We start from the raw sequence: 16498 nt of genomic DNA, 5'->3' as shown, positions 1-16498 counted from the left end.
CAGTGCTAAATACGATTAAACATGAAACCATATTGTTGAAATATACTAGCTAAACCTCTATAATAGTATAATAGAGGTGACTAACTAAGTAATAAAAGGATATAGTGCCGTATAAGAGACACAGGCGCTCTCACAACCTGCTCACAGGGCGAAGAAGGAGAGAGTGAAGCGTGGGGAAACAGTGGCGCCACTTTTCCCGCCAAAACCGGAAACAGAGATAACTCTGGTGAGTAGTGATTTTACGTACGTTTTTTTTTAAAGGAGCTTCAATAAAGAGATACAAGTGTTCCACTATGTTCGCAAGAGGAAGAAGACAAGCAAATAAGCATGAGTCAGGATAAGGAAAAATAAAACATATGTGCTGTGCCACCACTAATTACTAGGGCTGCAACGAATACACTATGTGGCGAATATGATACGTATCATGAATATTGGGTAACGAATACAAATAATTATTCACAAATACAACATTGTAGTTAAATGATTGATGTACAATATTGAACGCCCATGTTGACAGTGTTAATTTGTCACATCAATAACCAGTGATCTCATGACACTCAAATTTGGTATGTAATAGTTATAGATGACAGTACCATGTGCAGTCTTGGCAAACTTACATGACTTGTGCTACTGCAATGCTAGTACATGTTCCATTCTTGCATATCTCACTTTGGAAAAGGACATAAGGGTTCAAGTAAAACTTGTTATCTTAAAACAATCGTAAATATTTGTTAATATTCGGTTCTGGTGACCACGAATAATGAATTGAATTCATGAAGGGTTACGGTTCGATTCACCGAATATGCGAGTGAATCGTAACAGCCTTATTAATTACACATATAACAAATTGCATTACATTTTGTGCAAGAACAGCTGAATATTTGTGTATTCAACATGGCGCGGTTGCAGTTGTGGCCAATCAGATTTGAACCTCTCAGTCTGATGAATATCAGACCATAGGTTTCACTACCACGTCACAAAGATCAGAGGACATCCCATCACATCAGAATTACCTTCATTAAGCCATCAACTTGAAACTAGAATTGTAATGCTGAGAAAGCTGTTTTCTGATAGGCTAATTCTGACTTCATCGGTTTCACTGGTTGGTCAAAGTTTGTGAAAGGTAATTCTAATGACCTCTGATCCTTGTGAAGCATTAGCAGGCGCAAAAGTCTGATTTCAATGAAATTAAGAACCACTTGAACAAATTTGGGTGTAATTACTCAAAACAAGAACATATGTTTAACATATACAGGTATATAGAATGTGATTATATTATGAATTCAGATCGTTGAGTGATGGCCATTGCCCATGCAATCTTTTCACTTGGGTCCAAGTGCAAAGGTCATATCAGGGTCAAAATATAAAACATAGCCAAAAGAAGAAGCACAGACATGTTTCAAACTATATATACAAAAATGCCCATACCATTTTGAACTAAACATTCTGATTACTGTCCATAAAGACTGGCTATTATGGGGCTATATTGAAAATCAGTAGGGGTGTCATGATTCACTCTCACTTGATTCGATACGATTATCGATTCAATTCGTTCGATTCGATTAATTTTGATTTGATTCACCAAAGCTGAGGACAAAGTCAAATTTGTAGTAATATCAGTTTAATTTGGCAAACTAGGAAAATTGGCACAATGCACAATTAGAACACTGTCAAGACAAGCTGTCAACAAATACTCACTGACCAAGTGATCATGAAATTAAGTTTCAGTCACGAAACTCTTGTGTCAAGTGTTCATTGTGACTGTAATGTCACTGTAAGTCATTTGGAATGATCATGTTTTGTGCAAGGAATTTTCACTTGAAAGACATGCCCTATGGGCACTTACGTCTCCGGCAGTGGAGAATACCCTCTCACTGGCCACACTTGTAGCAGCGAATTGTCAACATAATTTCTTACGATTTCAGTTGAAATAACTCTCAGTATTAGAAAGTAAGTACGTTATGAATCGAATCGAAATGGATGCATTTGAAATTGAGATCAAATCGTACATCTATCGAATCGTGACACCCCTAAAAATCAGATTCAAACTTCTTGACAAATTGGGATGGAAAACTAAAGTGCTGTTGAAAATGCTGAACTTGTCCATACTCACAACATACACAGAGTATGACAGCAAATCTCACCATGGTTTCAACAGTACAGCATACTCCTTTGTTAGAAGCTCCAGTCGTCTCCTCTTGGTTTCAACAATGTTGTTTACTTCTACAAACAGCTCTTCAAACCTGATAATTTGAAAAAAACAAAACAAAGATAATAACAAAATTCTTTCCACATTCATCACAATATTTGCATGAATGCCAAAACCAGCCAAATAAATTCTTGCTCAAACCTGATACTAGTAATTTGAAAAAAACCAAAACAAAGATAATAACAAAATTCTTTCCACATTCATCACAATATTTGCATGAATGCCAAAACCAGCCAAATAAATTCTTGCTCAAACCTGATACTAGTAATTTGAAAAAAACCAAAACAAAGATAATAACAAAATTCTTTCCACATTCATCACAATATTTGCATGAAAGCCAAAACCAGCCAAATATATTCTTGCTCATATTTACCTTTGTCTTCTATAAGAGACTTTAGCCAACATGTTTTTCGCATATTCTCAGACAATTTTTTTTGGCTACACAGTCAGATCTGTATGTCTGTAGAGATCCTTTGTCTAAATTGGCCTGTTGGTTTTCTAAATTAATTTCTAAATTAATAAAACAAACTGAAATAAAATATATCTTAAAATGACAATTTATACTTTATTCCTCCAAAAGTATACTCAGATGTTTGCCACAAACTACACTTTGCATGTGGCAGGCTGGCTACCAATCTGCCTAGAAAAACTTGGCTAACACTGCTCATATGGCAATTCAGCCCGATAACCTTTGAGAGACAAAATCGTAAATACACTCCAAAAAACACAGTTAATACTGAGTCCGAAATATTTGGCTAACCAAATTTAGGCCAGACCAATTATATTTCTTGTTTTACGGATTTTTGTCCCCAGAAAACCTAAAGGCAGGAGAGAACTAAAATAAAGAATAAAAAATCACTGGTCAAAGATATTTTCCTTTTGAATACTAAAGTACCCTTGTGTCATGTAAGTTCGATCACTTAAGAACTGTCACTGAATTTTCAAAGTTATATTCATATAATCTTATTTTCAAATCTCTTACCTCTAAACTTGTTTATTTATGTCAAACATTTCCAAAATCCAGGTATTTTTACTGCTTTTCACAATCGCGGCATGACCCAGAAAGCTACGTCACATAAGTTTGATCATATGATTGGCTGGCTTGTCACGTAAACAGGATGACTTGTAAGGACGATCTCTTGTGTCAAATTCAGAGCTAGAGTAGTCCCAAGTAATTTTATGGTATTTATGTCAATGAAACGTTCATTTTATGTTTAAATACTTCTAAAAACGATGAAAAGTCACAAATATTCAGCTTATATACAAGTTTATGCAGGGAATTATTCTTCAGGCTCATCGTGACGGGCATCAAACCTCAGAATGTCGACAAACACCACGAACTGGCTTGCAGAAACGTATATGTGTTCTGTGCTGACATGTAGGGTGGGTACATTGTCCAGGTTGTATTTATCAATGAGGCAATAGCTCGAACTTCATCAGGTACAAATTTACGGAAATTCTCAAAAAGCATTATGTTTTCTATAAGAAATGGCCCTTACTTGTTTCCAAAGTTTCAAATTTTGACAAGGATACCACGTGTCTAGACATGTCACAATTAGACCAGCAACGTAAACAAACAGATGACAGGGGTGCTGTCAATTTTCAACGTGTGAAATGTATACTGTTTACATTTTATTTGAGCTGATAAAGTTACATTATTGATCTAGGGTTAAAAAGTAGTTGTTTGCTGAAAATGAGCTATAACTTACATTTGGTAACTTGACAAGAAACATTTTCCGGTCCAAACGAATGAAAATGGTGTCACCAGAAGATCAAAGCTTCAGATATCGTAAGTTATCGCTACGTATTGCGACAATTACCATTCAAAATGGGCGATCGAAGTTACATGACGATCGAACTTGTGTGACTTGAGGATATTTATTTTTGGCAATTAATGAAGTGTATATGGGTAAAAAAACAATATAAAAAAATATATTTGTAAGTTTACATTTTTTTTCCAATAAACAAATGAGGATTTCATTTTTTGAGCTGGGAAAATGAATTTGTTTTCTTTCTTATTCTTGAAAAAATATGACCGTCAGATCCGTAAAACAAGAAATAAAATTAGACTGGCCTAAAGAAAAAAACACATGAACATTTGTCATATTTATGCATCTGTGAGAGCGTTATTCAAATCACACAACTTGTGCATTCTTAAACAAATGAGTTCAATTTATTAAAGTAAGTCTTAAATTATTTGTGTCTCTTGGGTACAACACAACCAGGATTTCAACACATCCAGTTAGACAGACCCGACTAAAAGAGTTTAAACAAAAGGTCTACCACAAACGATGGAGAATGTTCTACCTCTGTGCTAATCTTACCCACTCTCAGTCACTTACATAAACACCTCTGATAACAGTATCACTGTATTCTAGGTACTGTAATGTAGTACCTTGGGTAATAACCTGCTCCTCAACATAAAATCATATATACTCCTCACAAAAAAATAAGCAACAAGTATTTTCAGTGTAATATCTTTATCAATTTCGATAGCAATTTTTGCCGACATGTTACTGAAAGGTAAATATTCAAAGAATACATAACCTTTAGTAACTGTCAAATTAATTTATCTGATAACATTGACAACATAACCCGAACACAACCACACTCAGAAACAACATGCAAAATGTGTGGGATGAATGTGCACCACTCTTCACACATGCACCCTGATCATTGTAAACCTACCTGTAATCATTCCTCTGGCACAACAAGCGGGTCCTAACTTCATTTTAATGGGTGATAATGCCCGTCCATGGATGCAAATGGCCGAGAATGAGTTGTTAACGATGTTGTTTAGATCAACAACATCACACATATGGACTGGCCTGCAAGGTCACTTGATCTTAATCCCATTGAACATGCTTGGGACATTATTGGAAGTCGTGTTTACGGTCTCCATGTGCACCCCCAGACTCTGGATGACCTTGAGCAGGCGTTACAGAGAATGGTAGAACATTCCACAACAGCAACTTTAAAGGCTCATTTGGTCAATGCAAAGACGTGTAGAAGCTTGCATTTGTGCTCATGGTGGTCATACGCGTTACTGAACACTGCTTCACTGTCCAAAACTGACTTGAACCTTAATGTTAACATTTTGCTCCATCAATGCAGCACATTTTGCACGACTGTTTCGCGGGTACATGCTTTTGATGATTTGTAAGTCTATTATTGCTCAATACCATTTCATTTCATTTTGTTAATCGTGTGTATACATATTTAACCTTTCTATTGCATCATTCCATGATTTGAAATTTCAAGAAATGAAAATGTAATGAGACTACAAATTTGTGTTGCTTAACTTTTTGTGAGGAGTATATAATGCTTGAGTTTTGGCATCGATCATTTAGAACATCACTATAGCAAAATTATTCTGGGTCTGAAAAGATCAGTTTATCTTACTTCACTAAATTTCATGAACAGTAACAATTATTCACTGACTGCTCCAAGCCAGTTCCTCATCATTTTGTATTCTGTGTCCAGCAAGATATCAACTTGCACCTATAGTTTGGCATGAAATGCATGTGGACCCGTTTTTTTGTAAATATCTCTTCATCCAATGACCCAATCGATCCCAAACTGTGCAAGTGGATGTTTTGTCAGACAACCTAATCAGATTGTAAATCACCGATTTTATGCATTTGTATTAAAGAATCTGTCTATGTAACTGTCAACAAAATCAACAGCAGAACGCAGAATGCTTGCAGAGGGAGGGAGCCAATGACCTGTAACAGCGGCAGTGTTGGGTCATAAAGGTTCAGTTCATGAAAGTTACCTGTGCATTGCACAGTGATAGACTGTTTGGATCATTCACAATGAATGACAGTTTTGTTGACAGTTACATAGACAGATTCTTTAATACAAATGCATAAAATCGGGGATTTACAATCTGATTAGGTTGTCTGACAAAACATCCACTTGCACAGTTTGAGATCGATTGGGTCATTGGATGAAGAGATATTTACAAAATAACGGGTCCACATGCATTTCATGCCAAACTATAGGTGCAAGTTGAAGGGGTGAAACGGTACGCTCTTACCACAGTCCGATACGTATGGCGGGACAAGGCCTTCGGTTCATCCATTTCAGTTCTGTATACCGTTATGATTATAATGCAGAAAACTGACATGTAGCAAAGAAATGCATAAATTGTGACAAAATGATTCGATTTCTAAACTTTTTACAAAAGGTTTATAAAGGTTAATAAAAAAATACCGAATATTTCTGTGGTTTGGCAATACTGTACCAGGGTAAAGTTTAATGTGAACATTTACTTGACTGACCGGAGAATTCCACTTGGGCGTTGGGCAATGGTATTTTTCAACCCCTGATATTTGGATTGCACTATGGTACACTGAACCAATGGCAAAACACCCCGGTTCTACCGCGGTAAACAGTTCCACCCTAGCAAGTTGGTATTATTATGAGGCTGCATTCTACAGTTACAGGTTGCACCACAACAAGTTCTAAATATGTAGTCAAGCCTTGCAGACAAAAGTCTCCACTTGCTGCAATGCATCTCATCTTACACAAGTGTTACTTTTCAGTATATCATGTTTATTGACATTCATGCCACGTTCAGTTCTGGTCAATACAGTAAACTGTTAAATCTACAGCTATATAACACAAAGGGACCACTAATTGTAAATCTTGATCACCATAGTTTGCAAACACCATCCAGTGAACCAGAAAGGCAGTTGTGAAACAATATTCTCCACTTCCCTCACAGAACAAAGACATCTAATCTAAATGATAGTTTATTTCTAACCTTGAATGTACGTATAACAATGACATGTAATCTAAAAATATCATCGATCCATACTAATGTTACATATCTATGTAGTGTAATAGAATTTATATCATTTTAGTCTGACAGCTTGGCGTTTGGCAAATTACCAATATATAACTCTGGTTCACTAAGTGTATCTTGTATCATGTTGGTGGCTGCAGCCTGCGTATCTTCTTTTAATACCAGACCAAAATGTTACATGGGATTTTGCTTAGTCTGGAATACATATATTTAAAGTTTTTCTTTAATAAAATAAAAAACAATATATATCCTCATATATTGGGTTTGGGGGGCACATCTATTGTTACCTTTCTAATACTAACTGCGATGGGACAGGTTACTTGGGTCGGGTAGAAACATTTCAGTACCCAGGTACTGAATAAACTAGCTGGACCTGTTTCTTCATGTAACTGGTCATATGTACGGTACCTGATAATCTGATACATTACATAAATTCAAAGAACTGAAATAATGAACCAAACCTACAGTATGTATTCGTTCTTCAATCATATAAATATGCATAACAAAACCACTCATCGTATATATACGCTCTATGTTGGATTGTAAATGATTGGTGCATTTAGGCAGGGGTGTCTCTCTCAAGTAATCAAAGCCCATCACAGTTTCACTACAGTGAGTGAGTTTAGTTTGACACCACACTCAGCAATATTCCAGCTATATGGCGGTCTGTAAATAATCGAGTCTGGGCCAGACAATCGAGTGATCAACAGCATGAGCATCAATCTAAGTAATTGGGATACGATGATATGTGTCAACCAAGTCAGCGAGCCTGACCACCCGATCCCGTTAGTCGCCTCTTACGACAAGCATGGGTTGCGGAAGGCCAATTCTTACCCAAATCTTCCTGAGTTCACTGCAACTATCACTGACATCAACAGGGTTTTACATAGCTCTTCAAAACTGGGAGTCCTGGGGACCCAGGGCATATTTTTGGGGGAGTCCATTTCCAAAATTAGGAGTCCATCAATCTCAGATCTGCATGAGATCACTGACCATGCCGATGTTTCCCATTTGATAATGATTATGTTATAATATAGTTACTTTCAATGTCATTAGAATAATGTTTATATCTGAATAACACTGACAATAAACATACAGTACCGAAATGTGATGTGGTGTTATCTCTTATTGCTATATAATATTGATTTAAATATGAATGACATTGAACTATAACATAACAAGACAAGAGAAACTGACTGTGACAATACTTTAACCCATTCAACACCGTAGGCCAAGACGTCACGAGTCTCCAGACACCGTAGGCAGGCAGTAGTCGCATCAAAATTATCTATAATTTTAGGAACCTAACTAACATATGATTCTTTTATCAAATCTTTCACTTTTCACAATGTCTGAAAAATACTTATTAAATTTCAAATGGCCATATGTTATCGACAGGATTAGAATTATAAACTATTTTTTGCAATGTTATTTAAAAAAACAATTCTCGGACACATGCTTTGGCAACGGGTCCACCTCAAAGTTGTCAAAGAGTAAAGTAACGATGTTTCGAGAAAATAATCATACAAATTGAATAAACTGATGAATAAAATCAACAACAGTACTCATAAAAGTTGTCAAACGTATATTATAACTCACTATTTCCATCTTTTTTGAGCGATCGTGTAATGTAATTCAAGTGACATCGCAGCTTTCTTCACCTCGAACTTTACGCTCGGACACGATTGTTTAATGCTAAAACATATGCATGAAGCATTTTAGTCACAGGTCATAACCTAGCTCGATATGTACACTAAGTTTCATAATATATGTATAGGTGGTGATTGTTTGCGTAAAAACACGTTCTGAATAGCAGGATTTTACCCAAAACTTTCATCTAAACCTAGAGCACAGTATCCATTGCTGTAATATGATTGGCTGCTTTAGGTCACATGCACAATTGTGACCAATCACGATCCTTATAGCAAACTCTGGGAAATAAGCATCATTAGAAACCAACCTTTATCCAATAAATCGCTTCTTACAACTGCGAAAATACTCTTTGCAAGGGTACAATAATATTGTTGATGTTCAGAGCTCTCGATCGATACCCGCCATCAAACGAATCGCCTCACATGTTACTCATACAAAGCTTCGAAAACTGAGGTATTTCCCGCTGTTGCATCATGTTAGCGAGCGGAAAGCCACTGATATCGGGAAATAGACAACCATACATATAATTTGAAAAATCTTTTATTAAATAATTTTCAAATATTGTGTCCATAAGGACGCACTGGATTTTTGTTTGGGGGTCCTTCATCAAATTTCTGCGTCCAATACGCAGTAATCCCACGTCCCGTAAAAACCTGCATAGAGCGAAGAACATTTGAAGAATAAAAATCATCCATGAATGAATATCACCGTAATTTACTCAAAATATTATTTTCAATTAAGAAGTAAAATCTAGTTTTCTGTGATGCTCACAGGTACTCCTTCCCCATAGATAATTTGGTTCATTATTAACTGCTGGACTAATATACAAACATTCCAAACATCAACTGTCAGATTAATATATATAAAGAAATCAAGTGGAGTTTGACTTGACTCAAATGAGCCAAGACTGCAAATTATCCAAATACAAGGGTCTCTAACAATCTTTGGAATGATTAACAACCAATAACCTTATCTGATAACATATCTCATACACTATCTACCGGGTACCCACTAAACAACCAGAAACAAGAATCTGTTGAAATGTACACCACTACCAAGTACACAAGCACCAGCAAACACTATTACTGAAAGTATTTACAAATGTTCACAAACCATTGTTTGTCCAATTGACACATTATTCATAAACATTCTTTGTTTAGACTGCAAGTCTCTCTGCTGAACTTAAAAAATACCACCATTTCATATATGACAAGTGTCCAGATATCATTTGTTGAGTAGAAACTTGATAACAACATAAACATTTCATCATGACAAAGTGTTCGATTACAGTTCTATAATTTGAAGTCCAACAAAGACATACACCAGCTGCCCATTTTCCACGAAATGCAGCAGCAGCTCAATATATGATACATATTACATAAGGCCAAACGAAAATAATGTTGTGGTTCTGATTACACCTCTTTCAAATTTAGGGTAGGTAGGTAGGAATTCTTTTTTCTTTTTACATTTTTTTTTTAGAAGTAAAGTACGAACTAATAACACATTTATCAATGTGTAATTGTTTATTCAATCAAGCTTGCGGCCATCATGTCGACTTTCTTTATCAGCATGACCAATGTCTGTTAGTGCCTGTAAAAAAGCAATGGTATCTGAAAGCTTATTTTAGTATTACCTCTAAAATAAGTAGGGTTGTCACCAGAATTCAAGGGTTGGTCAGGTAATCGGAACCACAACAAAAATTTTAAGGCCTAAATTAGCTGATCTCCATCCGCACTAGCTAGGCATGTACTGCTTATATAAACAGGTCCCCAGTAGCACACACCAATCGACAGCTGGTAGTGTGTTTAGGCTATCTACATCTTACCATTATAACCAGTTGACTCATACACAAAGTTGTGAATAATGGAGCTGGGCAATGATCTGGATGACAGAACAGTGATCATCGCCATTAGAAAGGTTGGATATGATTCTTCTCCTTAACAATTGCTATTATTCACCCGTGAAGGTCCGGGTTAGAATATTGATCTTCAGTAACCCATGCTTGTCATAAGAGGCAACTAACGGGATCGGGTGGTCAGGCTCACCGACTTGGTTGACTCATGTCATCGGTTCCCAATTGCGCAGATCAATGCTCATGCTGTTGATCACTGGATTGTCTGGTCCAGACTCGATTATTTACAGACCGCCATATAGCTGGAAATTGCTGAGTGCGGCGTAAAACAAAATTCACTCATTCATTGCTATTATTGATATCTTTGTTTCATATGACACTACTCAGTGTCACAGGCATCAAAGTTGCTGGTAGTGCAGTCGGCCAATATTGTATTAATTGAAATAGATATGTTCCCATAATTGTTCAAAAATGGTTCATTCATTGATTTAACAAAGAGAAATTGCCATTAATTTGTTAGGTATCTGATTAATAATTACAACACAATGTGAAGCTATTGATACAATCACTCTCATTGATTTGTTAGGTATCTGATTAATAATTACAACACAATGTGAAGCTATTGATACAATCACTCTCATTGATTTGTTAGGTATCTGATTAATAATTACAACACAATGTGAAGCTATTGATACAATCACTTTCATTGATTTGTTAGGTATCTGATTAATAATTACAACACAATGTGAAGCTATTGATACAATCACTTTCATTCTGGTTCCCATCAACACATTATTTTCAGGTTGAAAACTAAAATTACAAGTTGATAAGCATAAACTAATGCCAGTACTGACACCAATCATTGACAAACTGAATATCAAATTTTATTTAATGGTGCATTATTTTGACAATAAAGATAAAAGTTATTCCACTGACAATACCAATGTAAAGAATACCGTCTAGATTGCCATAAGATACAACAAAACTAGATCAGTAGATATTACACAAAAATATATAAAAGACATGCCTCAAGTCATTTTCAATTATTTTACTTCGTAAGACACAAAAGGTAATATAATTTCTTTTCAAAGCATGGGGGTGTCACAATGGTGAAATGATTTATAGCTTGTTTGTGTTAGGAAAACAAAAAACACTTTGTTTGGGGTAATAGGATAGGAAATGGCTCAGTAGATCTATAGGTACAAAAATAGTTAATATTGCCATAAAAAATTGGATGAGTTTCCTTGAGAACTAATTATAGACTGTACACATAATGTAGAAACTTTCTACTACCTAGTCAGTCACTAGATGCATGATTGGCATTTTAGAAGATGCTATTTGATGAACATAGAGATTTTTCTGGGTTAGGCCAGACCAATTTTATTTCTTGTTTTACGGATTTTTGTCCTCAGAAAACCTAAAGGCAGGAAGAGAAAAAAAATAGAAATAAAAGTCACCAGTCAAAGTAAATTCCTTCTAAATACTAAACGTATTTTACTTTTGGCAATTTATTAAGTTTATATGGGGCAAAATACGATCTAAAAACATTTTCTGAGCGGGGAACATTATTTTTTATGTATTTTCTTATTCTTGAAAAAATAGGACCGGCAGATCCATAAAACAAGAAATAAAATTGGTCTGGCCTTACATTAAAAAAAAAGAATAAAAAGAAGATGTAACCCAGTAAATCTCTATGTCTAGTCAGTCACTGTTTGGTCAGTCAAGTTTCTCAGAGAGCAAAGGAGTAACTCAAATATATAGGGACTCAGAGTTCAGATGTTCCTTGATTCAGGGATCATTTGTACATACATTTCTGAAGTAAGTAATCACAATAATTCTGACTACCAAATTGTTATTTGGTTTAATTAGTTTCATTGTAAGTAAGAGAACATTGTCAGAAATGTTGATAATTACTGTTGTCCTTCTGCATGATTTTGCATCAGTCATAGCATCTTGCAGCATGGAAACTTTGACAATTTCGATGACAATTTATCAAATTATTGTATCTATCTTTTAATCCCCATTTCTTGCTACAGTACTCTTACCATAAATCTTCTAAACACATAGAAGAATGTATGTCTGAAAATTTGAGAAAATGCTACACAGTGTAAAATCTGATTATTTCTTCGTTTACATTTCACACACATGCAGTCTTACAAGCACAGCGTTCCTTTTCACACCCAAAATGTTTCGTTTGATTTCATCTAGACACTTGGTTTTGGTGACAAAGACCATTTGTTATTTGATTCTAGAATGTATGAGGACTTCAGAGATGTATTTGTCACAGCCGTGTAGAAATCCATGTGATATAATTAACGACTCATGACCAGCCTGCGCAAAACTTGATTTTGTAAAACGATCCAATATGGCAGAAAACTCACCTAGTGACATGTCAGAATTACCTTTGGTGTTTTGATCCCCCCCAAAATCAGTGATCATTAATGTGCTATTGTTTAAAATTCTATCCTGCAAGTAAATATCTGATTTTTTCATGAAAAAAACAATGCTGTGAATCGCAATTTTGTAATGTGTCCAAAATGGAGACATTTACGATGCACCCAATTTTGAATGGTCATTTTCAGAGCTTTTGCTTTGCCTGAGATGATATTGGATAGTATCTAGAAACAGGAAATTTCCAGCAGAATTAAAAAGTGTAGAAGTATATTCGTGTGCGTGATACATTTTGAACGTTATTCGACTTGAATGTGAAGGTTGATTATTTTGTCGTTTTTGTGTCTCGAGTTCTTGTGTATTTTGTTTACATGATACAGTCGAACCCCGTTTATCCGGACATTTTGGTTACACTCGGAAATCGTCCGGATAGCGAGGCGCCCGGTTAACTGGATCAAACAAGCAAAACGCATTGACAACGTATATTGAAAATTTATTCATGTATGTATATCAATAAGTCAATAGTCAAAAACATATAATCATAACAATACCATATTCAATATCACACCAATAAACTTTCTTTCAGCACGTTGATTCACGTAATACATTTTACGTAGCACATCTTACTTGACTCGATATCACATATCACATGTAGCACATTATTTCCTTAAAAAAGTCTGTGATAGGTGTCTGCTTCCTTGGTTTTATTTCTTCAGATCACTTCACCAAGTCCATCAATAAATTCACTGAACCTTCGTCTCCAGTTCATTCGTAGAAGGTCAACAGACTGTTAGCGTAACAACTGCTTGTTGTTCATCATCATCTGCCTGGTCGTCTGTCAGTGGCTGCACTATGTTGATGATTTCTTCATCAGTTAGCCCATGGCCAGTTTCCACGACAGTATCTTCATCAACGTACTGTTCAGCAGTTGGGACTTTGTCGCCGTCACTTCATGGTAACTGCTGCATCAAATTCCGCGGCTCAGCTTAATCCTAATCCTAATTAACATGTGTTTTTGTTACTGATGTGATGTTCTCACACCTGCCACAACTGAAGTGACACGCGTCCCTAGTGTTTTGATGGGTAAGTAATCAATTCACAGCAAACGCCTGCCGAGAGATTAACAATGAATACACTTAGTCGTCCGGTAAACAATACTGACGTGAAACATACATGTACACATGCACATGTGCCCAGATCTTTCCGTCCGGATAACTGGATCATTTTTAAATGGATATCTATGGGAATGGTTTGAAAATTCACCGTGCGGGTCCGGGAGCGCGGGGTCTGGCTAAGCGAGTACAATTACTGAAGGCAAGTTTCGTTTCACCTAAACATCGTCCGGAAGGCGGGGTTTCCGGATAAACAGGGTCCGAGTAAACGGGGTTCGACTGTATATGTACTGGTGAGGTACTAATAAAAGCACAGTTTTGCTTGTTTAGCAAACCAGATTCTTTGGGAATAAAAATATGTTTAAACCAGGTTGAAGAGGTGGGACAAATATGTCCCTCTGGCATGTAGGGCCTATGGATAAGCTAAACTGAGCAATATGCTCACTTGATTGATTGTGTCTGTCACAAGTAGTGATTACCGTATTTTTTGCAATGACTAGTCATCTCATCAGAAACAGAACGTGAAATTGAGTATTCTTTAATTCGATGTTTTCGTTAGCATATTTGGTTTCATTCAACTTTATCTAAACTGTTGATGGGGGCACTTTGGTCTGGGCATGCAGGTTTTTTAGCTGGTTCCTGATAACTACATCACCCCGTTTTCGATCAATGAACCACTGATATAAATGATAAGTTATCTTACCCTTTGTCCATAACTGTCGATCATTATGCAAGTTCCGAGACAATGTTATCTCCAATAAGACAGTGTTGTCACAGTAAACATTCAGTCACGCCGCCCTTATCGTTTACTTCCGGTTGTCAAAGGTCACATCCAGAAAAGCACAGATTATAGTTTGTTTTAAAAACATAATGCCTTAACGAAATGGTTTATGCAAATTACAAGCAAATGGTTTTATCGAACGATTCGAAAAACAAATCAGGCCAAAATGTCAATGCTTACTCGTGGAATAATCGGTAATTCGATTTACCGTTCATAATTTATGGCTTGGTGGGGTGATGATGATTTTTTGGGGGCGCCCATTTTGTTCTGGGGATGTTGGGGGGACAGCAAGTACATGGAATATAGTAATTATGCTTTAAAATATGGGGGACGGTCATTGACTATGTACATGACAAAGGGATCACTTTGTACATAAATTTGGGGGCCATTCCCCATTTACATGCTTTCCATAAAATCATCTATCCCCACCCCACCCCTAGCCATAAATTATGATGTTCCTAACTAAAAGGATCATCTGCCGGTTTCAATTCCTGAAATACTCTTGGATGCATTTATTGCATATAATTCTGTTACTCTTGTGGACAAGTTGAAATTATAAGGGTGCAGGCTAAAACGGAACCGCGTCAAAACGGTACCAAAAACCAATTGGCGAAAACGGAACCACTCTGGCCAAAACGGAACCAATTTTCTCTGGCGAAAACGGAACCACATTATTAAAAAACACCAAAACACTACTAGTTTTTTGTTTTATTTAACACGATCAGTTTATCGCATCCTCCGCATCCATCACAAGTGATAGCGTGTTGATTTCGGCGAACAGTCTTCTCGCAAGTCAAGCACCTCGCAGCCATTGTCGCTTGTACATTTTGATGAATAACCACGTCTTATATAGCATGTATCATGACATTGAGTTGTAACAGAACAGTCATGAGTTGTTGTTTTAATGAAGCTTGTCAACCCATCAAAGACGCCGCTGTTTTCTTTGGAATAATATGCATGAGGCGTGTTCATTAACTAGTGTTTATAACATGTTTTGATAAGCAACATGTTTATACTTGTAGCCTGTGCATTAAGTACCAAGAATAAACTGATAACTGCATTAAAAACAACAAGTTCTTAATGTTTTGAGAAGAGACAAGTTTATTTGGTCAGCCGATAGATGTGAATGGAAGAGTCAACCATGTAAACAGCAAGTATCCATTTTAAATCATTATCGTTGAGCACTTAGTTAACGTAAAGTTTTATTTATACATTTAATTTAGAGCTAAAATTTTATGGTTCCGTTTTCGCCAAGTCAAAGTTCCGTTTTCGCCTCAAGGTTCCGTTTTCGCCAAGTCAAGGTTCCGTTTTCGCCAATTTGATTCCGTTTTGGTTAGTACCGTTTTGGCGTGGTGCCGTTTTAGCTATAACCCAAATTATAGCATGCAAACTACGAGGAAATTAGGATTATGAAACCTTAGTTCTCACTACTGCCACACACAGATTGTTGGGCGTTAGTCAAAACCAAGATCTTATTTTAATGAGTTTGGTGAAAAAAATCATAGATCGGCATTCTAGAAGTTGTGAGTCAATAATGAAGCATTCGACTTTATGTATAACAAGTTCTTGTCTATTAAACAGGGCGACGTTTCGGTGTAGATACATTATAGTCACTTACCAAGCTACAAGCAGGTATATGGTCTCTGCTAAAAGTGATCGCGGTTACACTAGCTTAATATTATATTGATAA

The 16498-nt window shown here is 36.2% G+C and overlaps 1 protein-coding gene across 1 annotated transcript in view; it reads right to left on the bottom strand.

Annotated features, from left to right (window-relative positions):
• LOC124277989 overlaps nt 1–14830 on the bottom strand; it is a 33413-nt gene extending 18583 nt beyond the window's left edge. The window contains exons 1-2 of the mRNA XM_046713715.1: nt 14731–14830; nt 2145–2243 (exon numbers count right to left, since the gene is read on the bottom strand). Of these exons, the coding sequence (XP_046569671.1) occupies nt 2145–2243; nt 14731–14741 (110 nt within the window). The 5' untranslated portion in view covers nt 14742–14830. The remainder of the gene's footprint in view (nt 1–2144; nt 2244–14730) is intronic.
• Between the last annotated feature and the right edge of the window lie 1668 nt (nt 14831–16498).

This window comes from Haliotis rubra, unplaced genomic scaffold (genome assembly GCF_003918875.1).
Source record: "Haliotis rubra isolate DU_JTF1 unplaced genomic scaffold, ASM391887v1 Scf23, whole genome shotgun sequence".
NCBI classification, from domain to species: Eukaryota; Metazoa; Mollusca; class Gastropoda; order Lepetellida; family Haliotidae; genus Haliotis; species Haliotis rubra.
The sequence above is the reverse complement of the archived record's forward strand: the minus strand, read 5'-3'. Positions and strand labels throughout refer to the sequence as shown.